Genomic DNA, 27,820 nt, shown 5'->3' with positions numbered 1-27,820 from the left:
TATGCAACTGAATAAGGAACCAGAGTGCTTATTTTACATTAAAAGCATTCAATAAATCTAAGCAAATGAGCATATTTTCAATGAAAATGCACAGGCTAACAGGCTACCATATGTCTCCTCTTTAGCATGGCACAAGTCCACTTCTCCCTTTATTTTTAAAGCTCCCGTAGCATCCTGGTCTTGCTCATAGAAAAAATAGCTTTCTATTCTAATGAGAAGTCATAAGGATTGTAACATTCAGGATTTGAAAAATAAAGCTAGCTGTGATGATATTGAGCCAGCTAAACACAGAACCACATCCTACCAAACCATGAAGATAATGAAAAATTCCATCCATGTCAACTCATTTTTCATCACCTTTAGTAGCCTGAATAAAAAACAAATCCCAAAGGAATTCCTTCAGGACTACATAAAGCTAAGCTGTTCGAATCCATGACAATAAACCTAAAGAAGACACTACTCTCATTGTATTAGAAACTAACAGTACTAGAAAACACTGTATATCGAGTTTATGCTGAAAAAGCATTACAGTCTGACAGGTCACAATACTGATCACCGTTACGCAGTAACATACAGGAGTGATGATTTCTTCACATATCATTTATTTAATATTAGGGGTAGAGTCTGAACAGGCCTGATTGTCTTCAGAGGGGATAAACCCAGCTAGCATACACCTGTAGCAAATTCAGCAAGTAATTCTGTACTCCGTGCAGCATTAATCGAGCTAGAAGAAGAGAGGTAAGTTACATTGCTACCTAAACTTCTAAAATTAGGCCTCTGTCTATAGAAAAGGCCTCTCTACACTTGAGTAAACATTTGCAACGTGTATCGTAAATCACACCACCTTTATCTTCTTGGAATCAGAGAGCAAACAGCAACGTGCTGCTTTCCCTTGCCCACCCTACAAAATCCCAAGGACCTGCAGCTTTTTCGATATAACACACCCATAACATCAACACTTAGTGCTTGCTGTGAAACAAAACATTATTGTGCCATGCTGACCTCATTCACTCTGAAGAAAAACAAAGCCCATGCCAACCCTACAATTGCTGTATCAGATTAGGAAGTCCTTATCTAGCTCTGTTTCTCAAATGGTGGATGTACAAGATGGCTTCGTCACTAGCACCCAGCATTGAAGCCATAAATCACAAACGTGTATGCATTCCTGGAAAGCAAAGAATTAAGACCTCCCCTATTGCAAGCTTCTGGCAATTCATCTAGACAGCTGCAAGACATACAGCTACTATACACCAAAGCCTACAGTGCCAAAAAAGATAGTATTTTTTCCGCTAACTTTCAAATTGCCCACAGAGGACAAGCCTACTGTACATGCAGTTATCACATGAAGCATTTGCATTAGAATAATTTTAAAAGTCACATTAAACTTATACTGATCTCTTTGCAGAAGAGAGCACTTGAGGCAGAGCACATCTTAGGGTAGAATTACTCAAGGCAATGAAGCCTCTCAATTTTAAGAAAACTTAAGAGAAGAGCACTCCTATGTATTTCTGAGGGAGAAATTAAGATCTTTAGGCTTTGAAATAGAACTGGAGGAATATTTCAACCAATGATTCTGCTCTTCAAAAATCCCTGCTTTAACTGGCTTAGTAGTGGTCCTCCTCCCATTCTGCTGTGTCAATAGCGCCACAGTTAAAAATCAAACCAAAGAAACGATGTCATCACTTTTGGCACAGAAATTAGACTTTCTTTCCTCAACTTACAGCACTTAATTTTTAATGCAGAAAGAGAAGAGTCATTTCGATTAAATAGAATTTGAACTGAAAACTTCAATTTAGAGCTTCAATGCTCAGCATAGGTATTTAAAACCAGTTAAAACATGGAAAGTACATTCTTTTCCCCCAAAAATTTGAGCCACTGGACTAGCTCACATCATTAACAAATTTTCTGAAATGTCCATGGTTTATTGAAACCATTTTTTGACAGAAATATCCACTTTAACTAGTGCAAAAAGTACATTCACCTCAACAGATACCTGGTTATCAGAGAGACAGGAAAGTTTGTCTGTTCTCTACTTAAGAGTAAAACTTGTGTGAGGTCAGAAGCTTCGATTAGTTGCCAAATGTGAAAGAAAAAACAGTTTAGCCCAGCTAAAACATTTAGCAGCAATTCTCAAGAATCAAGCCAACACATCAGGTAAGAGATGTGATGAGAAACCGCTGGTCCAAAGTAAGCATGGTGGACATTGGTCCACAAAAAAAACACGGAGCATTTTACATTTCATCCCACTTGGGAGACTATTTTACCTTGACAGGACAGATCTGGAAGTTTCCTACTGCAACTGTAACACTCTCTTTCTCAATCTCCAAAATCTACTATGACACGGATAGCTCTCCGTTACTCCTTGTAAACACACTGCAAGAGGGCAACCCACAGGTTTCTCACAGCTGTTGGAAGTGGCAGTTGTGAACATCAGCTGGAATGGGAATCTGCATTCCTGCTCAGACCTCCTCTCTCTACTTCCTTTCTTATGTCGTACCTGCCTGTTTCTCACTTCTCCCTTTTGCTTAAAATAAAGGCAAGAAGCTCAAACAGGCAAACCAAAGTGTTTTCTATTGCTGCTGGCAGGCTTTCTGAAAAAGCAAGTAGTAAACTTTGGTCTTAGGTTGATGCTAGTAAAAGTTTGTCCAGAGCAGAAAAGACTAAACAAAGTAGCATTGAAAGAGATGCATAATTACACACACATTTACATAGCTAACGTAGAATCCTGATAAACTGTTTCTAAATAGCCTAGACAATTTCAGTAATTAAAGAGTATTATTATGCAGTTATTTTACAGTCACACAACCTCTTAGACACATCAATACAATTAGTAAAATGTTGCTTAAGCAGAAACAAGTATTTAATAGAATAGAATAATTGTTTTGGTAGGAAAATGCCTTTGAGATCATCAAGTCCAACTGCTAACTTAGCACTGTCAAGTCCACCACCAAACCGTATCCATCAGCACACCTACCCATCTTTTAAATACCTCCAGGGACAGAGCCTCAACCACTTCCCTGGGCAGCCTGTTCCAGTGCTTGTCAACTCTTTTGGTGAAGAAATTTTTCACAATGTCCAGTCTAAACCTCCCCTAGCATAACTTGAGGTCATTTCTCCTCTTGTCCTCTTGCTTGTTACTTGGGAGAAGAGACCAACCTCCACCTCGCTACAACCTCCTTTCAGGTAGTTGTAGAGAGTGATAAGGTCTCCCCTCAGCCTCCTTTTCCAGGCTAAACAACCCCAGTTCCCTCAGCCGCTCCTCCTAAGACTTGTGCTCTAGACCCTTCACCAGCTTTGTTGCCCTTCTTTGGACATGCTCCAGCACCTCAATGTCTGTCTTGTGGTGAGGGGCCCAAAACTGAACACAGTATTTGAGGTGGGGCCTCACCAGTGCTGAGTACAGGGGGATGATCACTGCCCTAGTCTTGCTGGCCACACTATTCCTGATACAAGCCAGGATGATGTTGACCTTCTTGGCCACCTGGGCACACTGCTGGCCCATATTCAGCTGGCTGTCGACCAACACCCCCAAGTGTTTTTCCTCCAGGCAGCTTTCCAGCCACTCTTCCCCAAGCCTGTAGTGTTGCATGGGGTTGTTGTGACCCAAGTGCAGGACCTGGCACTTGGCCTTGATTAACCTCATACCATTGGCCTCAGCCCATTGAACCAGCCTGTGCAGATCCCTCTGTAGAGTCTTCCTACCCTGAAGCCAATCAACATTCCTGCCCAACTTAGTGTCTTCTGCAAACTTACTGAGAAAGCACTTGATCCTCTTGTACAAAACATTGATAAAGATATTAAAGAGAAATGGCCCCAATATTGAGCCTTGGGGAGCACCCCTTGTGCCCAGCCATTAACTGGATTTAACTCCATTCACCACCACTCTCTGGGCCTGGCCATCCAGCCAGTTTTTCACCCAGCGAAAAGTACACCCATCGAAGGCACAAGCAGCCAGTTCCTCCAGGAGAATGCCGTGGGAAACATTGTCACAAACTTTACTAAAGTCTAGGTAGACAACACAGCCCTTCCGTCATCCACTAAGCAGGTCACCTTGTCACGGAAGGGGATCAGGTTAATCAAACAGGACTTGTCTCTCACAAACCCAGGCTGACTGGGCCTGATCACCTGTTTGTCCTGTGCCATGTGATGGCACTCAAGATGATCTGCCCCATAATGTCCCCAGAACTGTGGTCAGACTAACAGGCCTGTAGTTCCCTGGATCCTCCTTCTGGCCCTTCCGGCATTTCTTGTGAAAAAAAGTATGTGTGATGAAGAAAATTCAAAAGTCATTTTAAACTCCTCAGTATACCACAGGCATTGTGCTTCTCACTGCTTTCCTGGCAACAAGTGAAATACCAGATTCTTCCTACTTGTCGGTTCAATTAACAGCAAATTATTCAAAACTTGCTTTACTCTATCTACAAGTCAGCTGCTTAAAGGAACCTAAACCCATGCTATTATACAAAGTATTCAAAAATGACATAGTAAGTGTCTGAGTTTTTATACAAATCTCCTTCACCGTGCCATTCCTGATTAAAGAGCTTTTTGGAGAAAAAACAGGCACCTTCCTTTTCTCTGTCCCTCTGGTGTCTCCTCCAGCTTCTTCTCCCTACAAAGCTGTGAATGTATGTTCATCCTAACTGCAGAATTAGTTAGGCAAATTAACTATACACAGTTGGCTAATTTTATGCTTGGAGACTAGTTTTTAAAATCAAGTTCAACCTGCTTTTGTTGTTTTTAAGTTATGGAAGTCCCAATGAGCAACTGCTGTTTTAATATTAATCAATTCTGCTTAAACAAGATTAGTGCAAGTCACTGAAATCCCTTTCTAAACAAAAGTCATCTCCACCCACAAGAAAATAATGCTTCTCCTTACTCTGAAGTGTACTATTTCCTGAATCTGCACAAGCAGCCTGACACAGCAACATTCGTTAAGCATCTCAAGCGTAATTCTGTCCTGTGTTCACTAGGGTGTGCATAAATGTTTTCCTTTAGGTCTGAGTTAGCAATCGTCATATACTTAGAAGAACAGAATCACAGAGCAACTGCGATTGGAAGGGGCACCTGGAAATCTTTTAGTCCAAACTCCCTGCTCAAAGAAGGGCTAGCCACAGCAGGTGCGCATTGGACTTTGAATATCCCCAAGGCTGGGGACTTCACACCCTCTCTAGGCAACCTGCTCCACTGTCTGATCATCCTCACAGTGAAAGAGACTTACAAATGTAGAAACCAAGAAAAGCCATCAGATAAACAGGAACAAAAAGAGACTGAAATGCAGTAGCAGTTTGGATATAGAATACATACTGATGGAAGTCATGGGAACAGAAGAACTTGAATAAGATTCATTGCTGTTTAACCCACTGTTCAAGGTTCACACCACAGTTTAGTGTTCTGTCATTTTGAAAGCTGGAGAGCTCCTGCTTTAGAAAAAACACCTGATGCTCAAAAGCCATAAATATAAAAAGGTTAACCCAAAGTCAAACATGGCTCAGTTTGGCACTTACTGATCATGCCTAGTGTCAGGAATGCTTCGGTCCATTCGTAGTTTGTCACTTTCTACCTGATTGAACTTATTGCGGGCATACGGATCCTGACCAGATCGCACCATGGTAGCGCCAACATAAGCATCTTGATCAAAGTCTTGCCACCGAACTTTTCCTACAATACAAAAAAACCAGGAAAATATCTAATTTAATCCTTGCAATTTGAAGAACAGCATTCAGCAATCCAAACGTAACCAATGAACTAGCTTGTTTTTTTAAATTTTGCAACAAAGTAATTAATCCTCAACAGCACTGTTAACAGTGTAACATCAACAGTCATTTTTGCTTATTAAATTACTCTAGAATACCCTGCGAACCAAGTAATCACCAGACCATGCTTCAGCTTGTCCATTTTGGTTTTTTTTGTTTGTTGTTTGTGGTGAGGTTTTTTTTGTGTGTTGTTGTTTGTTGGTTTTGGGTTGTTTTTTTTAAACCCCAACTACCACAATTTCCATTTAAAAAAAAAACCCTGCATGTATCAACAGACATTAATATGGCAGATGATCTATCCATAAAGTTATCCAAGTAACATTTATTTTTTAAGATTTAGTCCAGACTTCAAAGACATTATAATTTACTGTCTCATTAGATAAGTAAAAACAGTCATAAACAAACCATTTGAGGACAAGGCCTTTTAGAAGGACAAGGCATCATTATTCTCAAAAACAAGCACTTCACATAGGCAGAGTACTAGATCGCACTCCAACATGACATAACTGCAACCTCCTTCACAATCAGAACTGATTCACAGATTAATCTCTCCTTAACAAGGACTGTGTTATTATGTGACTGGTTGTGGCGCTAACACAGAAAGACGCATTAGCATCCAGCCATCAGGAATGAAATTTCAGGACTTTCACCATCTTCAGGTGTCAAACAACAGTATGATATTTACCAAATATCTTAAAACTACCAGTTCTTACCTCTGGTTGAACATTTACCTTTTTTGCCTATTGACAGCCAAACCTATGCTAGCTACAGTAAATTTATACCATCTTTAACTCAAAATCAGAGCTCAAGTTCTAATGCAATACAGATGTTCTCATATACATCCATGTTAAAACAAGAAGTATGTTGTGTGGTGAACACAGCATACTGTTGGCATAAAAAAAAAAAGATGGAAAGCAAAGGCTGTCTTTGGGGGTCACTGTTTATTACAGATGAGAGGAGTTAATATTGTTTTCATAATTAACAAGTTTTTGAGGTACTTTCTATTAAATTCAGTAAGTAGCAGATTGCAGAGATGTCAGTCCATTCAAGCTCAACTTTTAGACAAATATAAGCTCAGGCATATCCTAAACTAAGCTGATACACATAGAGGGAATACTACTCCAGCAACAATTAACAAGAGTCAGAGGTTGCTCAGATGTTTCAAGATTTGCCTTTCCTCTGTCTCTCAACCTGCACAGCATGGAAACTAAGGCAGACCTCATTTACAGCTTTCTATCCATAAGCCATGCCCCAACTATGGTGCGTTAACTCCTACTAGGAGATTTTGGTATTGAAAGAATACTTTCCAGCATTAAACAAAATAAGGGTCTGTTGTTTAACCAGACAAATACTACCAACTTGATTAAAAATTCTCTATAATCTTAGGATCATTTAAGGAGCTCATCTCCAAAAGCAACTTTGACCCAAGGCGTGGCTTGGTTATCAGATGGTAGTGGAGGTTGTAAGGCAAAAATATCAAAGTCAGGGGGAGGTGGCTTCAGGTTGGTAGGTTTGTTTTTAAGAAACTTCCAACATCCAAATAAAGTCACAGAGTAAAAGAAAAGTGCCCATACTTTTGGATTACTGGTTTAAGAGCTAGCCTAGCCAGTTAATACTAAGCTACTATTTTAACTTCTTTAGGATGGTTATTCAGATGCAAAAACATGCACACACACACACAGAAGCCAGCACTAGAGAGTTAAATAAAAACAGACTGCAGAACATTTAACAGACACTCAGTGAAGCAGCCCAGAGGGGAAACTATAGGAAAATGACTGGAGGGAAAAATACAAGTTTTCAAATTCCAGTTACTGAAAGAACACTACAAAGAAACTTTCCAGCTGTTTTGGTAGCCCACAGACTGCCAAGAGTTTTTCCTTAGCCTTTCAAGTTCTTTCTTCAGAATATTTCCAGGAACTTTGAAAACAAGTTTACACCTCAGCCAGCTACCACACTATAAATAACCCAATACGGAACTGTTTACAAATATTACACTAAACCTCACTTGCAACAAAACTACACAAAGTGCAAGAGCAGCCGATTCATGAAACTGGAAGAAACAGCAGAGATCACAAGATCATATCCCTGTATAACTCTCTCCCTTAGCATTTCCCAATGCTTTTGCAAACTCCTTGGTAACTAAACTATATTACCACCCTTGCTTCTAATTTATAATATAACTTCAATCTGGAACATATGTTGAATATTTTCTGAAATACAGAACATGTCATGTCACTGCTTTTCTGGTCTAAAAATAAAGATTTTAGTGCATTTTAGAAAATGCAATGTACACTTAAAAATGCATTTATATAGGACTTTGAACTTTCAAACACTTCAGCTTCCAATGGATTTTAATGCGATGCCTGACTTCGGGTCTGCCAGCCCCATCCACTCCTCCAGTTGCCTTCCATCCTGTGCAAAGAACAGCTAATACACAAGAGGTCACAAGGGCACCACATCAGTGATAAAGGTGATGCCATTGCAAGTATTCTTCTTAAACAGGTTGTGCTCTTCATGAACTACAACATGTCATGTGGGCTGCCCACATGCTTACAAGTGCTAATGGCTCAAGTTAACTACTGGAAGGACATGGACCTGTTGGAATGGGTCCAGCAGAGGGCCACGAAGATGATCAGAGGGGTGGAGCACCTCTCCTATGAGGACAGGCTGAGAGAGTTGGGATTGTTCAGCCTGGAGAAGAGAAGGCTCCAGGGAGACCTTAGAGCAGCCTTTCAGTACCTAAAGGGGGCCTATAGGAAAGATTGGGAGGGACTCTTCATCAGGGAGTGTAGCAAGATGATGAGGGTAATGGTTTTAAACTGAAAGAGGGGAAATTCAGATTAGATAATAGGAAGAAATTGTGAGGGTGGTGAGGCACTGTAACAGGTTGCCCAGGGAAGCTGTGGCTGCCCCATCCCTGGAAGTGTTCAGGGCCAGGCTGGATGGGGCTTTGAGCAGCCTGGTCTAATGGGAGATGTCCCTGCCCATGGCAGGGGGTTGGAACTAGATGATCTTTAAGGTCCCTTCCAACCCAAACCATTCTACGATTCTACGAAAATGAAGGGCTGATCCAAAGCTAAGTATACTGTCCAGCCTTACTTTTGATGAAAGGCTTGCCTTTCTGACAATTTATCAACTAAATTTTGAAGTCAGAAGTTGTTTAACAAACCTTTTCTGATAATACATGCTGTTTCTGTTATACACTTCCCTGGGGTACACAAATATGAGCATGTTTGATTTAATTTCTTCTGGAGAGTTAGCTGGCTCTCTAGTTTTCTGAGATTCAATGACCTTGCCAGGTGGAATGAGTATCAGAAAATGCAGCTATATTATTACAAACTTAACTTAAGCATGTTTATAACTTTAAATTCAAGCAAATGTGTGTCTACCTGTACAAAGGCCTACACTACAATAAATTAATCTTTTAAACTCAACAGTAAATGAACTGTAGAGTTTGCTACCAGAGTCAAATAGAGCCAAAATATAAAATTTAAAAAAATATATTAAAAAAAATCACTGAAGCAGAACCAGGGTATGCTGCACTGCTAAACTTTTGACAAGAAGTGCTTATTTTACAGCCTGTTCTGTGCCTGAGAAGCTGAACAGAAACAAGAAAAAGGTGAAATCCAGTGATGCTGCTCCTCTTTGTCCCAGGTATTTCACAACTCTGAAGTCTTGGAAAAGGCAATCAACAAAAATAGCGCAACTCACTCGATTTTAAATAGGAGGCACATTTTGGTTTTCTTTGCCCTGTAATAAGTAGCTGTATTTAAAAAATAGTGCTAGTTTGGTACACTTTATTCCCTTACAGTTTCCATCCAAGTAGAGCTTGATATAAATAATTGTAAACGTATTATTTACCATTTTCCAATACTTTAAAACCAGCAAATGCAACGCTAATCCAGAAAGCATGGAGTAAATTTGAGAAGAAAGGAAGGACACTGCTTCATAGGACTAAATTTACTGAAAAGCAGTGACAGCCCACAGAATATAAGAACAAGTGAATCTGGCTTCTGGAGCCAGAAAGGAGGCAAAGCCTGGCTCTGGCTCCAGCAGCTCCAGCAGAAGGCCCTGTCAACTGTGTGCAATATGAATCAGACCTATTAGGGAAAATTCAGATAACAGTACGAGCAGCTCAAACTGAGATAGAAGAGGGGAAAAAAAAAAAAGCCTAGCAGATAAATCTGCACAAAACCAAGCAGCAGGCAAGAAAGAATAGGAATAGATGGATACAAAATCCCCTAAATATCCTGCACTCCCTCTTACAGACTCAATACAGCTCAAAAGCAATAGGATACATATAAATATGACTATTTTGACTTACAGTCATTAAGAGATTCCAGTTCTTCACTAACTAACAAAAAGAGCTGTTTGAGTAACTGATGAAACCATGATTTCAGAGAACTGGTTATACATTTTTGCTTTAGTTATCCATGCAGACAATTCATTGGTCATTCTTTCTAACTACAAGACCTAACACCACTATTTTCACAAAATAAGCAATAGACTTTTGCAGGACATAAAAAAAGTCACCAAAGGACAAAGGATGCATACACTGTGATTCTCAGAAGGTAAAAAAAACACCAACAGTTTAAATCTTTATATAAAGCCATTTTAAAAATAAAGATAACAAACAATTCCTAATTCTGAGAAGTTCTGAAAGATACTACGCTCTATAATGCTGAAACCTAAACTACAGGTCTCAACCTCCGTGGAAAAGCAAGAAAGTTTTGAACTAAAGCCCTCCTAAAATTTGATCACTTAGCTTTAAAACAGCACAAAGAAACTGGAGAAATAAAAATTTCAAGCTTCATTGCCATAAGGATTCAAAAGTTTGCCTACATGAATTGAAATAATCAAAATAGTAATTGAAGAGTGCGTAATTCTGTGTAGCCTTTGACATTTGATTTAAGACTCTCATATTACTTTGCAGTAACAATTCTCCTGCCTGCTAAATCAAGCCATAAGAGATTACTAATCAACAGATGAAATGAAAAAAAGAAAAAAGCCCTCACCTGCTTTTACTTCTAGCTTCAACTCTTCCAGCTTCTGATCTCTCCCTTTCAACCTGTTACACTTCCCACTTTCTTAATACTCAAATGGCTACTTAGGGACACTGGGAAAGGAAGGTCTTAGAGGAAGCGTACAGTGTTTGGCACAGAATATATAAACATTCAAAAAGTGGAAATAAGAATAGTAGCTGGAAGGTACAAAGTTGGCTGACCTATAATCCCAGTAACAATATTTGCAGCAAGTTCTGCTAACAAAAAAAAGTACTTGAAAAGATCTGCCAGAAACCAAGTTAAGTAAGCCAGGCTCTTCAACTTTTTTAGCATTTATTTCCCAATTCATACACAAAGTAAAGGTTTTGCCAAAAAAACATACATACATAACCAGAGTCTTGTTTCCTCTCCCCAGAAAGCAGCTGAAACGAGGTAGGCCAAAGACTACAGGAAAAAAGCCATGAATGTCAAACAGCTTATACTGTACCAGGAGTCTAAGACTGTAAAACAAAAATCATATCTCACATTATTGGGAATGGAAGTTTCCAGCTGTTTAAAGGAAAATTTACCTTGGTTAGTTCTTTCTTCAAGACGTCATAGTATTTCAAATGTTTGGCTTAGACAAATTTGTCTAAGCCAAACATTCAGATTAACAGAAGAAGAATAAAACGTGTTGTGCTATCTGATCAGAAGTTGTCCTCCTTGTGTGGTAAACATTTTCGATACAGTGTAAAATATTCAAATCCATTTTACTATTTTTTTTTATTCCCTAGTTTGTCAACTCTAGCTATATATTAAATCTCATTGGTGTGAAACAGTTAAATAGCAAAAGAACTTTATGGAAGCAGTCACATAAAGTGAAGATTCCTTAACACTTAGCTTTTCTAGCTCATGCTCAACACATAAGACCATTTCACTTAAATAAAACAAAAATCATGTTGCTCCATTATTTGGCAGCATGTGACAAATACTGAGCAAGTATGAAAAAATAAGATAGACCATCCGCACACTCAGGAAAATCTGCCACATCAAAAGCTAGACAAAACTTAAGTATGAACCTTGGCTAAATCTTCAGTCAGAAGCACAGTCCCAAAATGACTTGTCTGTTGCCTGCCAGTATCATCCATTGAGAAATCGACTACTTTTGTACCAGAGGATTTTATGGCGCATAATAGCAAAGAGTCACATTCTCTATGGTTTTAAACCCAAAGGAGCAGTGAAGCAGGTAAGATATAAGGAAGCTGAAGCTTTAAGAAAAGAGAAGTACATATTGCTAAAATAATCCTGGCACTTCCAAACTACAAAGAATCAGAACAACTGCTGTGTTTTATGGCTTTCCAGGATAATTGTTTTATGGCTATGGATCTTTCATAACAAATGTTACTGCAATACCTGGAGGTAGCGTCTCCACACTTTGTGCTTTGTCCTCCCCATCATTGCCACGCACGTCTTTCCTTTTGGGGTTGATATCATTTGGGTCCTCCTGAAAAAAGTACATAATCTTTAAAATAATCTCCTTAATTGATTTAATTTTGTGTTTTCAAAGCAAACAGCAATAACTAAAAGCTTTGTGGACTTTAAGCTCGTGAAGTGGTCCAAAACAGTTAACTTTGGATTTTAAATGAAAGGAGGATTATTTCCTCCATCACTTGAAAAACATAGCAAAAATTTAAGACAGGCCTTTGCATTTAATTTATGCAGCAATTCTTATTTGGCTAAAAAAAGGAAGGTTTAAGAAGGAAATGTATTAGGAAAGATGGAATAATTTATTTTTATTTTTTTTTTAAAAATCAGTAATACTCAAATGAGCAATGCAAGCAAAAAGATTAACCAAAACCTGAAGAAAGCCCTACTCTAGCAAGGAATAGCCCAAACTGGAAAGTTGTCTGAAAAAGAGAAGTCAGGTTATATCCAGAGTGGCATTCTTACTATTAGAAAAAAAACAAACAAAAAAAAAAAACAATTTCTAAAGTATCTTCAAGTTGCTGTTTTCACATGTTCATTTCAGTGGAGCTTATTCTGGGCTTCACAGACAACTCCATGGGATTTGTCATTCCAGTAATATTGATAATACACATATAAAGAGGGGGAAAAAAGTTTCATCTCCCCCCTCCCCCAATTTCCAGCATTTATTCTGAACCTGTAAATCTCATTTTCCTTTCAACAGAAAAGAATCCCACGCTCTTGTATGCTCATTACCACAAAAATACAAGACGCCAAGCTGGAATTATCCCATTACACATTTGGAAGAAGCGGAGAAGAGGGTAACTTTTTTTTAAGAAAAAAAAAAAAAGGAAAGATAATTAGCAACAGTATGCCGATTTGAACACTACACTTAGCCAACTGATTTAAGTGCCATCAGCTTCTGTTGTTCTTGTACACTTGCCAAAGGAAATTCTGTTTCCTTTTCTACATCTGCATTGAAGAAGTCCCAATTATAATACTGGTTTTATTTGCACAACCCTGCTAAAGACAACACCTTTATAAATCATGTAAGAGGATACAATACTATGCCTATACTAATCAGTAAGTGCACCTAGAAACATTACCAGGCACCAAAGCCAAGCAGTGCAGAACAGTTCGTATCACTTCTAGGAATCTGTCAGTCTCCAGAACGGTGTAGTGGTGTACAAACTGCATACAGTAAACTGCCTCTGCCATCCCAGCTCCTAAGCCACGGCGGGGAATTCTTTGGGTAGAATAGTAAGTAGCTGGAACAGGCCAAACTCATGTTGGTGAACATTTCAACCATGAATGATAGCACTTCAGCATGTCCACACGTCTGAATTTTCCAATGTAAATTCAGTGTAAATTAGTATTTGGAAATATGTTGAACAAAAGGCAACCGATTTCTAAAATACTGAAATGCAAAACTAAATATTGATGCTTTTTTTGTTACTGTTAATCATTTTCTGAGAAAAAACAGTGATATAAGGACTAAATCACTTAAAAATGAAATGCTACAAATGCACGTTTTTCATAGCATCATGCATCGAGGATATCAGAGAGAAGGAATTTGTCCAGGTTCTTATACAACATTTCACCATGTTGGTACATGCTTTGGGCCACTGTGCCTTGTGGAGGCCAATAACTTTGCTTAAAGAAGGATTTAAGACTACAGGAAAACACAACCCAAACACACATACAACCACACAACACATATCAAGAAAACGATCCTGGCTCAAGTGCACAAAAGAGGGAGAAAGCAGACATTAAAGCCATAGACTTAAGTACAACCAGTTTCTTTACATCTCTGATCGTAAATTGCTTCAGCATGTTAATTTGGTGCAATACACGAATGAATCATATGGTCATATGGCATTCCTATGTTGTCATCACCACAGTACAGAGTTGCTTTTTCAGCTTGCTTGGAGTGAAACAAAATCCCAACTTGTAATGTGATCTTCAAAAGCTGCTTGCGTTTGATGAGTAATCTTCTCAGAAGATAACAATTCTTGCTCCGACAAAAGTCATTCATACAAAAAGCTAAGCTTAAGGCAAGATTGAGAGGAACTGAAACCATTTGAGAGGAGGCACAGCTCTTTAATCATGAGAGCACAAGAGGGAGATTTAATGAATAAAAATTAAAAAGAAAAAGCTAATGCCTTTTTCTATATTAAAATACTATTAATACTATTAGTACTTAATACTTTAAAATACTATTTTCCTGACATACTAAAAAAACTGACAATACCAGGTCACAACCTAAATATGGAAACGTTGTAAATACACCTGGGACAAGTATTTTCAGCTTATTAAAAAATAAAAAGGTAGCTGGCCAGCTAGCAGAGACACTAACCAAACATTAGATGCATGTGGAACGCCACTAGAGTACTACATTTGTGGTCATTATTCACACAGTTATTTTCTCAGGCAAGGACACATATAGCAACATCAGAATAAGTACATGCCACCTATAATGCATGTGTTGCAGGAATTTGGCATACATTAGTTTTGTACATCGTGTCACTGCTTCCCACTAATTCCTGATTCAGTACCAGATGACATGCGAAGAAACAAAATTGAAACCTTTCAGCTCCATTCAGAGGGTAATCTTACAACAGTATTTCAGTCATATTTTTAGATGTACCAAATAAACCTAAATTAAAGGTAATTTTTTAATTGAATTGTCTAAATACCTCTGTTACTCCAAAAGTTCAGACGTTAAGGTGATGTACACTTACTTACCAAGTTGTTAAAATATTCCTTGCAAACCATAACCACCATTCATTATGGTTAAATTGAAAAAATTTGGGGTTTGTTTTTTTTCTTTTAGCTTTTTTTTTTAGGCTGATTAATCACTGAAGTGCAGTAAATATTTTTTTCTTTCAGGAGGTGGTAAACTCTCTATACCTCAGAAAGCTTACGTCAGTTTAGAAACCGTGCTATTACCACTTCTTTTCCTGCTCAACTCACCCACTCCATTAAGCCTACCCCGTAGATTGAATTTGAGATATGACAAAGATGCAATACGAAACTCCAGTTTCGAGAACTAGACTTGAAAAAACTGTTTCACGAAATGATTAGTTACACATTTGCAGCTGCTCTGACTGGTGTGGGGAAGAGAGGATGAGGTAGTACAAGTGCAAAGACAGATTCAAACACATTTTTACAGCATTTCCACACATCTACAAGAAGACACAATTGAAGACTAGTGCCATTTGAGCTTAGAAAGCTGTAATTATACACAGACATACATTAGTGGATAATTTCATTACCATTACTTAGATCTTCCAGACCATTTACCCTTCTGGTTTTGGTATATTTGTTTCCATTGAATACTGCATTCCTTAGAAGCATTGCAAAGCAATTAGCGTTTTGTCAATTGTTGTTTCACTTGGCAGAAAAAAAGATATTAAACTGATCCAAGTCCCTAGGTATTGCTCCTATATAAAAAACACTTTAAACCACTACTCTTTTTCCTATTTCTGTCTTCCAATACTTTTTTTTCTTTTAAAGTTTCAAGTATCACGGATTTGACATTTAACTGCTATGTATTAGATCTCATTATAGCAGAGATTTCTGTCCTACACTGGCTTCTTATCAACAAGAGAACAACTTAACCAACATGTAACATCACTACATATATTAAGATGTCACACTCCTTACAAGTGGCAAGTCAACACAGACTTCAGCAAAGCTCTTATGGTTGAAAACATCTGAAGTGGGAGCTGAGTGTGCCTCCAACACCAGCCATTCCTCTCACAGACAACCCAGATGCTGAACAACATCAACATTCAGGCACAGGAGATGGCTGAGAGCTACGACTGCACCATGCGCTACCTGGACAGCTGTTCCCTGTGTCTTCCACGGAAATGTCAGCAAGCCAGATGAAAACAACTCACAGGCTAACACACAGCGCTACCCCAGGGCTAAAGCCATCCCGCTATCCTAGACCCACGCCAAACCAACTGCTTTGCTCATCACCATGTACCAGCACAACTTTTCAAAGAAGTTCATACAGAATATAAAGCAGGGAATTACACAGAATACAGCAGAGTTCTACTTGCCTTGGTAGCATACACTCAGAATAGTTGAGAAATGTGGCTTCATGGGACAAACTACATGCTAAGGCTTCATATCTGTTTTGGTACTTGCTTTTAAGATGTTGGCCAAGGGCCAACTGCAGACAGATTTTCTTCTACTGATGACTTTCTAAGAGGAAACTGAATACTGGCAGCATCTTCAGAGAGCATCACTTGATCCAGCTGGCCTAATACAAGGCTTCGCTGCATCATGCGGTACAGATCAGTAAAATCAGTTGATTTTGGAAGGGGTGCTCTCACTGCAGACAACACTCCTCTCAGCACTTCTTATACTTCTCTGATCATGTACCTGGGGCCAGATACACAGAAGCACTTTGATGTTACATAGAGCAGCACTTGGCATTCCAACAGTTTAATGCCTGATACAATTCAGATCCCTAAACCAAGCACAAAGGCTCCTTACAGAGCTTAGTTACCTAAGAAAACGACTCAAAGCTAAGCAGAGTCAGACAGCTGCCTAAGCCACGGACATAGCCAAAGCCCAATCTTCTTTGCTCCTGCTGGCACTTAATATCTGCCTCTTTTTTCCCCTCAATTCAAATTGCAGTCTTTTAATTAGACATTACATGCTTATAGAATAGCTAAGCAGGCTCTGAAGCACCAGTTCCTCCTAACCCAGGAGAACCTTCAGCAGAGGACAGAGTCCAGCTGTTGGCTTGCTTTCTGACCTGACACTTGCTCACTGCCTTCCGAGAGCTCTTCAGAAACACAACTTCAAGCCTCTCTTGCAGTAGTAAACGAATCCAGCTTTCCTATGTGCCAGGCAAGCACTCTAGCAGTTCAATGTAATTATATTATAGGGCACCCATGTCTTCCCTGGTCAGCAAAAACGTTTTGTATGAAACGTACAAAGATATGAGATAAAGCATGCTCTGAAAATGCCTGGAATGCTGCTTCTTACAGGCAAGACGAGCAGAAAATATCCTAGAAACAAATGCTGACTTCCTTTGATTGCCAACTTGCTTAAGATTAGTAAAACAAACATTTCCAAGTACACCAAGAAGCAAAGCATAAACAAACAGAAAAAACTCTGAAAATATACATACTTTGAGATATTTGATTACCACTGTTAGACATAGTGTCTGAAATTATTACAGCAAAGATGATGTAATTTTCATTCTTATTCCTTTACACGGTTTAAGTAAACTGCTGCCAAAGGTACATTCCTTTCATATGGTTGGATATTCAAATCAAAAATAGAAGCTTCCAGCAGGGGGGAACAAACATATGCACACATCCCTCGTGCATACAAGAAAACAATTTTAAATTCTCAAAAAGCGGGGGGGAAAAATTAATCTAAGATTACACTTTGGTGTCTCCATATATAGGAAATGTGTTTAGATCTACTCTAAAAACACTTTTTAAATGCCAATTACTATAAGCTGTAGTTTCCAGACAAAATTAAATGCCTTAGTGCCCTACCTTCTCTGTAAATTTTACCTTTGCTTAGGGAAAAGTACACATTTTAGAGCTCACAGGCACTATTTGAAGTACCAAAACAACTATAAAACCTGACATTTTATAAACCCAGAATGGATTAGAGAAAAATAATGCTTTATCTGAAGTTTCTGGTATACACGTATACAGGTACTTTGAGGAAGGTCTGATCCAGCTTTGCAGCAGAAGACTTATTTGTACAGCAAATGGGATCAACTGGAAGTTCTGGTTCAACTTCATTTAAGATTTCTGGGCACAATAAACTTATTCAACTGAAAAGAGTCAACGAGCAACAGAAACCCCCAGGTAGGGCAGGTAAGACTATGCAGGCACTAAGCTTTTAAGTACAGGTAAGCTGTTAAATAACCTAAAAGTAACAGCATGACTTATCCCCCAAATCCTCACATTGGTTTAATATACACTGGGTTAATTGATTAGCCCACAAATGCTATGCCAGTTTAGACTGTATTTCAGTATTTCACATAAAAAGATAAATCCTTCTGTAAGCATCTGACATCATATAACATGATCCAAAAGATATTAAAAAACCCACAAAACACTTACAGCTCCATCAGAATTCAGGTATCCAGCTCTAGGTGACCTCTAATAAACCACATTCCCTTTTGCCTGGAGATTTCATCCACTCTAGTAGTAACTGTCTAAACTAAGTGGTCAACCTCATCATTTACCAAGAAACCAGAAAACTAAACGTTACTTGCCTTACAAAATTGGCAAGCTAGTATACCACCAGAAAGAGGAAACAAAAACCCCTAAAGCCCACAAACCCAAAAAACTATGACACACCCTTTGTTTTCTTCAGTTATACGGTTAAAAAAGCTGTCAGAGCAGAAGTGGTCATCAATCTGAGAGGACAGTCAAGGTGCCACAGTAAGACACATCTCTGCTCAGATAAAGCATGGGTGGATAAGAACACATCTTCTTGCCAGAAGCTACTTCTAACATCAGCTAAGCCAAGTCTACCATGCCTAAAGAAGCCTTACCAACCAAGCAAAAATCTCCACAGAGACTAACACAGACAGAAGCAGGATCAGCACCTGCTCTGAAGTGCCCAAGGACCAAAAAGCAAAACAGAATCTTGCTCTGTCTCAGGGGAGAGACTATTGCCTCTCTACAGAAACAGCAGAAGCAAGGGGGAAGTCTCATACACCAGAAAAAACACAAATGCAACAGAAACACTGCAGAGGAGCCATCAAGTTTTTGCTTCTTTTTTTTTTTTTTTTTAAAGTTTTTTTTCTTTTTTTTCTAAGACTATTCAATCTTCATGTTCATGAAGCTGCATAGATGTATAAGGGTGGATGGCAGGGTGGGGGTGGGAGGGAGAAGAGGAGAAACATTTAAGGGTACTGGAGCTGATAGAAGGGTAAACTCTCAAATGCATTAGTAACTTTGAAAGCAAGGAATAACAATCTCTAAGGATGGCAGCAGGAAGTCAGAAACAGTATCCAGTATTTCCTGTTAAATTTATCATGTCCCAGAAAAAAAAAACCTCACTTGTCTGCACTACCTGCCACAGACTATGGAAATAAAACATCATAAAACATTTGCAACGATTACTTAAATTCAAGATAACATCTAAGTCTATTATCACTCAATTTTAGTTCCCAAAAGCAAAGATTGATGGAGACAAAATAAGACATTTCTTTCAATAGTTAATTCATGGGGGCTTTTAAATAACATTTTAAACACCCTTCTATTCCAAAATTATTGTCAGTGCAGACACATAGTTCCACTATTTCCACAGTAAGTGCACACTCAGCAGCAATGGTGTTTACATTGCTCTTTTAGTTGTGCTACATTGGGAAAAAATCCAAGAATTAATTAATCATAAATAATCATCAATCAAAAGGAGCTGAGTGATCTGATCTGTTACACATATGCCAGGAAATCAAACTTCAACAGCAAAAAAGAAGAGTCAGGAAGATGCCTCAAAACTTTACCATTTGCAACTTGTGAAAAGCATCTTATTGGTATGTCCATATTCAGGAAACATTTTGTCATCACGTCTCATACGGGTTAAAGAGTGTTTTGAGGTACATGCAGCAGCATTAATTTTAGCATGCCTATCTCATACGTACTGCTTTTCCCACACCTTATACATTTGCAAAGAATATTTTAAATTTTTTTGTTTGATTGTTTGAATCAATCAATTTCTGGAATGAGACAAGGTAGAAAAAGTGGCAACAAATCCCAAAAGAGTAGGGCATGGCTTCATGCACAAATAGTATGTGCCCACTGTGCTTCTTTCAAAGTCCATAGCTCTTGTTTGAGAATGACTGACCGTATTCATTTTCTCGCTTGAGCGCTTTCCAAGATGTGAAATCTGAACATTCGAGTAGCTTAACACAAGTACACAGACACCAATTCAGATCCAAGAGATACAGTGGGCACGTTAGTCATTCAAAAAATTAACGAGATTAGAATAAAGCCCTGTTTAACAGTCCCAGTTGGTTTTACTTACAGCAGATGAAAGATCCCACAGAAAAACTAGTCCAGCAAGGGAAAGAAACCAGAGGACAATATAATACTAAACTGCTGCAACACTTGCAAAGCAAGCATGTAGCTGGTGCCACATACCCTGACAAGTCAGTTGCTTTAAAGGCCAGCTGCTGCTGAAGGGGGCTGTTCACACTTCACCACACCTCCATCCTGAGCTGCTAGATGGGCCCCACTTCTCCCCTTATAGACACTGGTGTGGCAGATCAGGTGATGCAATGAATTCAGCTGACTCGACAGTGGGCTGGGGGGCACGAGGGGTATGGATGTATTGTTTCACTGGTTGCACTTTTTTAAATTATAAGATCAACCAGTAAATTATATAAGTAGTTTGCTGCAAGGGAAGCAGCAGCCAGGGTAGCAGAGTAAAAAGTGCTGAAAGAGGTATTCCCATTAGAAGTAAAGGATTACAAGTTTAGTTACAACATTAAACCACCCATCACTCAAAACCACTACATATTTTTCTGCTTGAAAGAAGGCAATTACTCCAACAAATGCTCAGGCATGATTTAATGCCATCTCTTGTTAATTCTACAATATCAGAAGTGTCTGATGAATTAGCCTGCATTTCAAAGTCCTGTCCCTAATCCTCTTTGAATTCAACTCATCATTGCTCGCTCTTAGCTCTAAGACTGACTCTCTAAAGAAAAAAAAAAAAAAAAAAAAAGCTTTTCCACTGTAAGGGGTGGGGGGGAAGCACAGAAAGCGAAGGGTACACTGCTTTGCTTTATTTTGATATTTACGCAGAGGAGAAAGTCTTATATTTTCTGGAAGTCCAGAAAACTGGAGTTAAATAATTGAAAGAAAAGCAAAGCATTGAAGAACTGAAAAGGATGTATCCAATAACTTAATTACTTAAATTAAATTAAAATAATCCTTAAAAGGATGTATCCTCAACTGAAAAGGATGTATCCAATAACTTAAGTATTGGAATAACCCACGTATTTCCAATTCTCCACCTATATACTTCTGAAGGAAGCAGTAGGCAATCCCTCAGCTGCAATACAAGAACCAAGTGGGGCAGAATGGGGAAAAAAAAAAACCCTCTCGTGCCTTTACACACATCCTGAAGTGCAGAGAGCAAAAAGGGAAAGCAATTAGAACTAAACCCTTTTCAGCTTATTTTTGTTTTATAAATATTTAAACCTGCAAATATAACTGAGATCAAAAGGATATACATTTATCAGAAATGCAACTATATGTAAAGGCAAAACTGCTGTGGCAGTCACACCTGCAGTTTTTTAGTAAAGCGAACAAGGTGACTATTGCAACAGAACAACACAGAAACAGGATCCAGGAAAACTATCTTGGATGAGGAAAAAAAAGAAAAATGAGATGCAGTTAACAGGTTTAGTGTTTTGCTGGATCAGATCTGCAGGATTATGATGCAATGAAGTAACACAACATTACACCACATTTTCTCAGCTGTAACAGAAGGTTATCACAGACATATAAGGAAACTGAAGATCGGTTGAGACATGGGAATTAAAGTTGCTGTGTCTCAGATCTTTTCTATAGCATGCAAAAGCATTGCTTTGTTCTCTAAGAAAACAATAGGAAAACCAAAAGCAAGACTGACTTAAAAACTTATCCTTTTTAAAAAGGGGGAAAGGTTAACCTTCAGATTCAGAAACTGAGCCACTGAAAAACAAGGGAACTATTTCCTTCTAGGAGGACATCTTTGAACACAGATGGAATAAGTCCCAGAAGTCTGAAAAATTACTTAGTAACTCCTCTAATTAAATAACCTTATGACAAGCTTGCATTTGACAGATGACTTCTGCCTTTAATAACTCTGCATATTTTCCCCTTCCATCCCAACATTAGGATTTATGGACAAGTCTCTGCAGCTCTGGGCACATGACACAGTACACGTTGTATCACTATTTAGCATCACTGTTTAACTGCAGATTCTTATTTTTTAAAACTTAAAATGAAAAATACTGTCCACAGCAAGTGTAAGTTTAGTGCAGTCCAAAAAATTTTGACAGTAAATGATATCTACTAATGCATCCAAACATTATCTGTGTGAGTTTCGTACTGTGGAGACAATAATTGCCAGTAACATCTTTCAGTTTTGCCAGACCTAGGCAGCATCGTTCATGACTACTAAATCAAAGCTCAATCCCATCATGAAAAAAATGCCTACCACAAACCAGACAAGAAGTGTGAAAGGCAGAACCCTGCACCAGGAGGAAGAAATACTAATCCCTACAGAGATAAGGGACATCTATACTTCCTTCAAATCCTTTCTGGCAATTTTTAGTACTAAGATTTGGATCTGAAGTAGGTAATGCAGATCTTTGTATCTCTGCTCAACACAGAACAAAAAACTATACAACATTATACCTCTGAAAGGCACCATTCTGCAATAAGGCACCAACTGGGGAAAAAAGAGCTTGCTTTTTTTTTTGTCTACTAAGGTTAACACCCAAACTGATGCTATTGCAGGAAACCAATGTCAGAGCACTGTATTAGTAAAATTTCAATCATGCACAGACCCCCAGCTTCAAAGCAGGAAATCAGGCATTTCGCCTTGCTGGTACATGCTCTACTCCTAGCACACAGCGCTGCTTTTTCTCCTTCGTTCCTTCAAGTTGGGATCCCATTTGTTCAGCCCTGAGCAGACAGTGAGGTACAGAGGAGAGCAGCAGCTTTATGCAGCTAAATTTTACACCAAATGTATAGATGGAGCCCTTTTGATACGATTTAGGTCCCGTGTGCAAAACCTTCAAGATTTACCACTGTGTATCAGATATATCTAAGACCTGGGAGAACATAACCTTCTGCTAGGTTCACTGAGACAAAGCTAACAATACACTAACCTGTTCATAGGAAAACAAATTTTTCAGGACCACGTGGAAGATGTTTAGGAATGACTGGGCAATTTACTGAAGCATCCCAGGAATTCTGCACACTTGCAAGCAGCAAGCTGGAAGGCAATTTCACACTATACAGGCACACTGGAGTCAAGCTCATTCTAAAAGGAGGCGGGAAACCTCCTCCTGGATGTTAAGGCCTATCAAGAAGAGGACAGGGGCTAGAGTCTGCTGAAATTATGGCCTATTCATTTGCAATCCCTCAGAGAAGAGGTCACCAACTGTGCACCCTTAGAGGAGATCTCACACAACCTCCACAAAGAGCCTTTATCATAGAAACTGACCTAAGAGGCGGAAAGCCGGAACTAAAGGCTGATCCAAGCATAACAGCTAAACCAGGTGCAGCGCAGAAAGCTTTTGTGCTGCTCTCAAACCTACCAATAAGGAAAATCTTGGAATTTAATAGCTCAAAAGACTCCAACAGGAAAGATGACTCCAACTCAGATTCTGCTTTAAGATTGCCTAACTCATAAACTATTAGAAACTTCTGAAAGTTGAAATTTAAACCCTTCTCAGGATTTTATGAGCTACCATTTTCTAGAATTCATTAGCTCAAACGAGGTTTTTTACTACGAACTTGGAAATGGAATATTAGTCCAAATGTTGGAAAATGCCAAAAGATGAAGCAATAACCTGTTTTGAGTTATAATATATATATTATAAAATATATATATTTATAAAAAATAATCTGTTTTGAGAGTCATGAATGGTATATAAAAAGATAAGAGCAAGACGTCAGTCCTGTCATCTACAGTTTCCACAATACGTTCTACCTCACTATTTTCAACAGTGAGCTCTGTGTCCTCTCACTAGATACATCATCTACTGACATTTAAGTCAGAAGTCATACCAAAGTAAGTGCGAAAATAAAAAAAAGGATTTGAGAAGAAAGACTCCTGAGATTCATGTGTTTGCATGCATATATACATATATATGCACACACAAAAATAAATACACACATGCATACACAGAGATAAGTATCCTTTCACATCAGTGGCCAGAAGTGAACTTGAATCCCAGACTTGGTGGTAGAAAAATGGGGGCAGGCACAGGGTAGGAGACCAAGTGCACTTTCAAAAGTGCAACAGAAATCCTAGTAAGTAATTTGAGCTACCACTAGAAGACAAGAAAAAAAAAATCTTGTGCTCTGGCAATGAGAGAAGAGCTGAAATCCTGATTATAGCACAACAGCAAATAAAATTAAGAGATACATTACCCCAAAGAAGGAGAAAAAAGAAAAAAAAAAGAAAACAAAAGAAAACCAAAACACAGCCAACCAAAAAAAATAGTAATATCAACTGTCTTGAACCCAAGCCACAGTAGCATTATCAAATTTAGGTGGTAGAATAAAAGGGTGTGTTCAGCTTCTTGAAAAATACATTGTCATGTGAATGAGAAAAGTCCTTAAAAAGACGAGAGAGTAAGGACTACATGATACTCAGGAAAGACATGGTATGTCTATACAATAGAAGGCAGCTCCAAATCACAAATTTGGAGCTTAGCTTAGCTTCAGTAAGAATACGCTTACTTAGCTTCAGTAAGAATATGCTTACCAGTTTGATGCTTGTACCAACCACAGGCTTCATATTGAGAAAGATCACTGCACTGCTGCAAATATTTTAATTACTCTACGTGAACATAGTGACTCATTCATATGTTGGTGGTCAATCAAGCAAGATACAGTTAGGTAATGCAGTAAGCACCTAACACTACAAATAATTTAAAAAAAAAAAAATAGCACAACTCATGACCATAAAGAGTTTGTGTTTCATTAATAGGATATTGCTTCTTATTTCTCATAATTTTTCATTCCATTTTCTGCAACAGTCAAAACAGTAACAGAACTGACAGAAGGAAATAACTGATGTGGTGGGAAAGGACTGAGGATTATTTTAGTATTGGCTATTCCACAAAATACCCAGGAAAAAGAATATATGATTTGAGACAGTGGTATTTTCCTTCCTTGCATCAGTCTGAAAACACGGATTTTATTTGTGCCCTCACACACTGCAGATATGGTCCTCAGTTTTGAACATCAGTAACACCATTTCACACCTGAAATCTGACTCATCTACTCTTTTACAATTGTTATCCGACAAGGGCATCATCTCTACAAGACAGCAACCTTCTTTCTGGCTAAAAAGGTGATCTCTGTCTTTAAATCAGACTCACACTCCATAGGAAGTGCCACTGTGTTGACTAAATTCACCAGACACGTCTCATCACACACCAAAAAAAAAAATAATTTTCAACACTGGACTGTACAATCAGATTGCTATGGCTGTATTTTCCACTTTTACTGATTGTAGAGACTGTTTAATCTCTCTTTTATACAGAATTTTATTTTACGTAGAACTTGAGGCAGGCTCATCCTTTACAAACACATAAAACAGCTGTCCAGCCCCAGCAGTTCAGACAACGGGGAGATGAAGGGAACAAGTAGTGAAGCAAGATACTACATGTAGATATCAAGACAGCTGCATCATTGGCTTTTTAAGCTACTTCCTTCAACGTTGTTCTTTCAAATCGTCCGTAATTCCTCATCACAATGAAGCATTAGAAGTGTCAAGCTTCATCAGCCAGTCCTTTCACTTCAAGGCTGAATGATATTTTTGAGAGCAAGAGGGTACAGCTGCAGACATCCAGGATCTAGCTTTCAGGCCTGAGACAGTCTAAGACAAAACAAAAAAACACACCCAAACCAAAACAACTTTTCTGGATATTTCTTAAGACCTAGAACAGTTTGTTTCACCTAAAAGATTCAGAGAAGAGATTAAGAAACACGTCATTCATCAAACTTGGAGGGATTCAAACTACATGAGCCAAAAGTTCTCAGATACTGTCTTACCTTCCAAATGACTTGTTTTGAATAGTGTAGATAAATAAACCAGGTATAGTCGACTGGCTTTAATTTTTAGACCAGTCATGCTATCCAAAAGTCAGAGCCACCAGATTTGAGAAAAACCACACATTTGTCTAATTTCTTACCCATTTTGTTCGTGTATTGGAAAAAAAGCACCAAAGTATTGAGAATACAAGTAAAAAAGCTTCAGAAAGGTAGTACTTAACACAGCAATACTTCTCACTTACACAGATTAATAATTCAAAAGCTATTTCTAGACTAATGAGTAAATATGATCTGTCAAATTCCTTAAATTCTGACTCACATAGCCAGATTAATAGTTGAGTTGCAGCCTAAATGCAGCCTTACCATCATTTTTAAGACTTCAGTAAGACTAGGATAGATAACAGAACTATGCAAGCAGCAGCATTTGTAAGATAAGGCCATAAGGAATTAGGCTTTGTAATCTTAACCCACAAGGGGTTACAAATATTTCAATTCACAATACAGCTGTTCCTTCAGGGATGTCATAATCTGATCTGTCCTTATCTACTACATTGTCTACTTTCAAAGAACTTGACAAAAACGAAGTATTGAAGTTTATTTTGAATTGACTAAAAGATTCAAAAGCTGGAGGAGGAAGAAGGAAGAAAAGAAACAGGACAGCCCATCAAAAGAGTTTTCTGGGGCAGGAGGAGCGTTAAAATAATACTGACACACAGATGCAAAAAAACTAGAGAAACTGAAGGAAAACTTCAGAACCACCAAGCAACAATTCAAAGCAAGTATTCCTTTGACATTTAATTCTCACTACTGGATACATATGTTTCAGATAAGAGCAACTTTAAAGGGTTTATTATTAAAAATATAGACCGATTGAAAACTCATTTATTTTGCTCTTGCAGGAAAACACAGATAAAGACAGAGACATAGATTAGTTCACCTGCTCTTAAAGTGTGTGCTGTTCTGTTGATGGATATTAGTTACATGTTGAGATTAAAGTTGAAAAAACAAAGTGCTAAAGAAAAGGCTGAAAGATAAAACCTCCTAATTTTACACAAGTGCTAAAAGCAACACTCACAAATAATTTAAAAGGGGAAAGGAGGGGGGACACATTAACTTCACTGGCTAGTGAATGCTTCTTTCCAAAAGCCAAGCATCTGCTACCCTTTGTCAGCCCTGAGCAATATTGCTTGGTGTCTCCAACTTTCTCCACCTTTTCCCTTTTCCCTTATGCACTCACACTTCTTTCCTCTAAAAGGATGAATCAGTCCTTAAAATCAGAGTGAATTCTTTGATGCTCAAACTGATCAGGTACCACTGAATCAAGCTGCAACACAAACAGGAGCAAGCTACAGCAGTGATTTCCCACATTGCTTTTGAAAACTGCCAGCTCTACTTCCTCCTACCATCAAAACCTGTTCTGACCCTGCATTTCAGAAGGCCATCCCCTTCCCTTTCTCCAAATGTTTTTGACTGCTGGCATTATAAAAAGGAATTGCTTACTGTCAGCATTAGCTGCACCTCAAAAAAATGTAATATAATTTGTGATGGCCATACTGGGTTCTAAAACAGTGCTAAACACTGTTTATATATTTTCTGCTACTGCTTCAAAGGCATGCACGCAGCAAACACTGTTTTTACAGATTCTTGTGCTTGTCAATCCTTTATCATCAGCGCTAGTAGAAAAATACTCAAAACCCCATTGTCAGCGCCATACACAATGCTAACCATTTGTTGCAGTGGCACATATTTAGAAATACTGCTGAGATTATATAAAGGTAAACTCTAAACTTTCTTATACATGGAGAAATGCAATGGGGCAAGAGTCTCCCTTCATAACCAC

The 27,820-nt window shown here is 38.4% G+C and overlaps 1 protein-coding gene across 1 annotated transcript in view; it reads right to left on the bottom strand.

Moving 5' to 3' along the window:
• GALNT2 (polypeptide N-acetylgalactosaminyltransferase 2) overlaps window positions 1-27,820 on the bottom strand; it is a 97,225-nt gene that overhangs the window by 31,645 nt on the left and 37,760 nt on the right. The window contains exons 2-3 of the mRNA XM_063329060.1: window positions 12,149-12,239; window positions 5,505-5,658 (exon numbers count right to left, since the gene is read on the bottom strand). Coding sequence (XP_063185130.1) covers window positions 5,505-5,658; window positions 12,149-12,239 — 245 coding nt within the window. The remainder of the gene's footprint in view (window positions 1-5,504; window positions 5,659-12,148; window positions 12,240-27,820) is intronic.

Source organism: Chroicocephalus ridibundus, chromosome 3 (assembly GCF_963924245.1).
Source record: "Chroicocephalus ridibundus chromosome 3, bChrRid1.1, whole genome shotgun sequence".
Taxonomy (NCBI): Eukaryota; Metazoa; Chordata; class Aves; order Charadriiformes; family Laridae; genus Chroicocephalus; species Chroicocephalus ridibundus.
The sequence above is the reverse complement of the archived record's forward strand: the minus strand, read 5'-3'. Positions and strand labels throughout refer to the sequence as shown.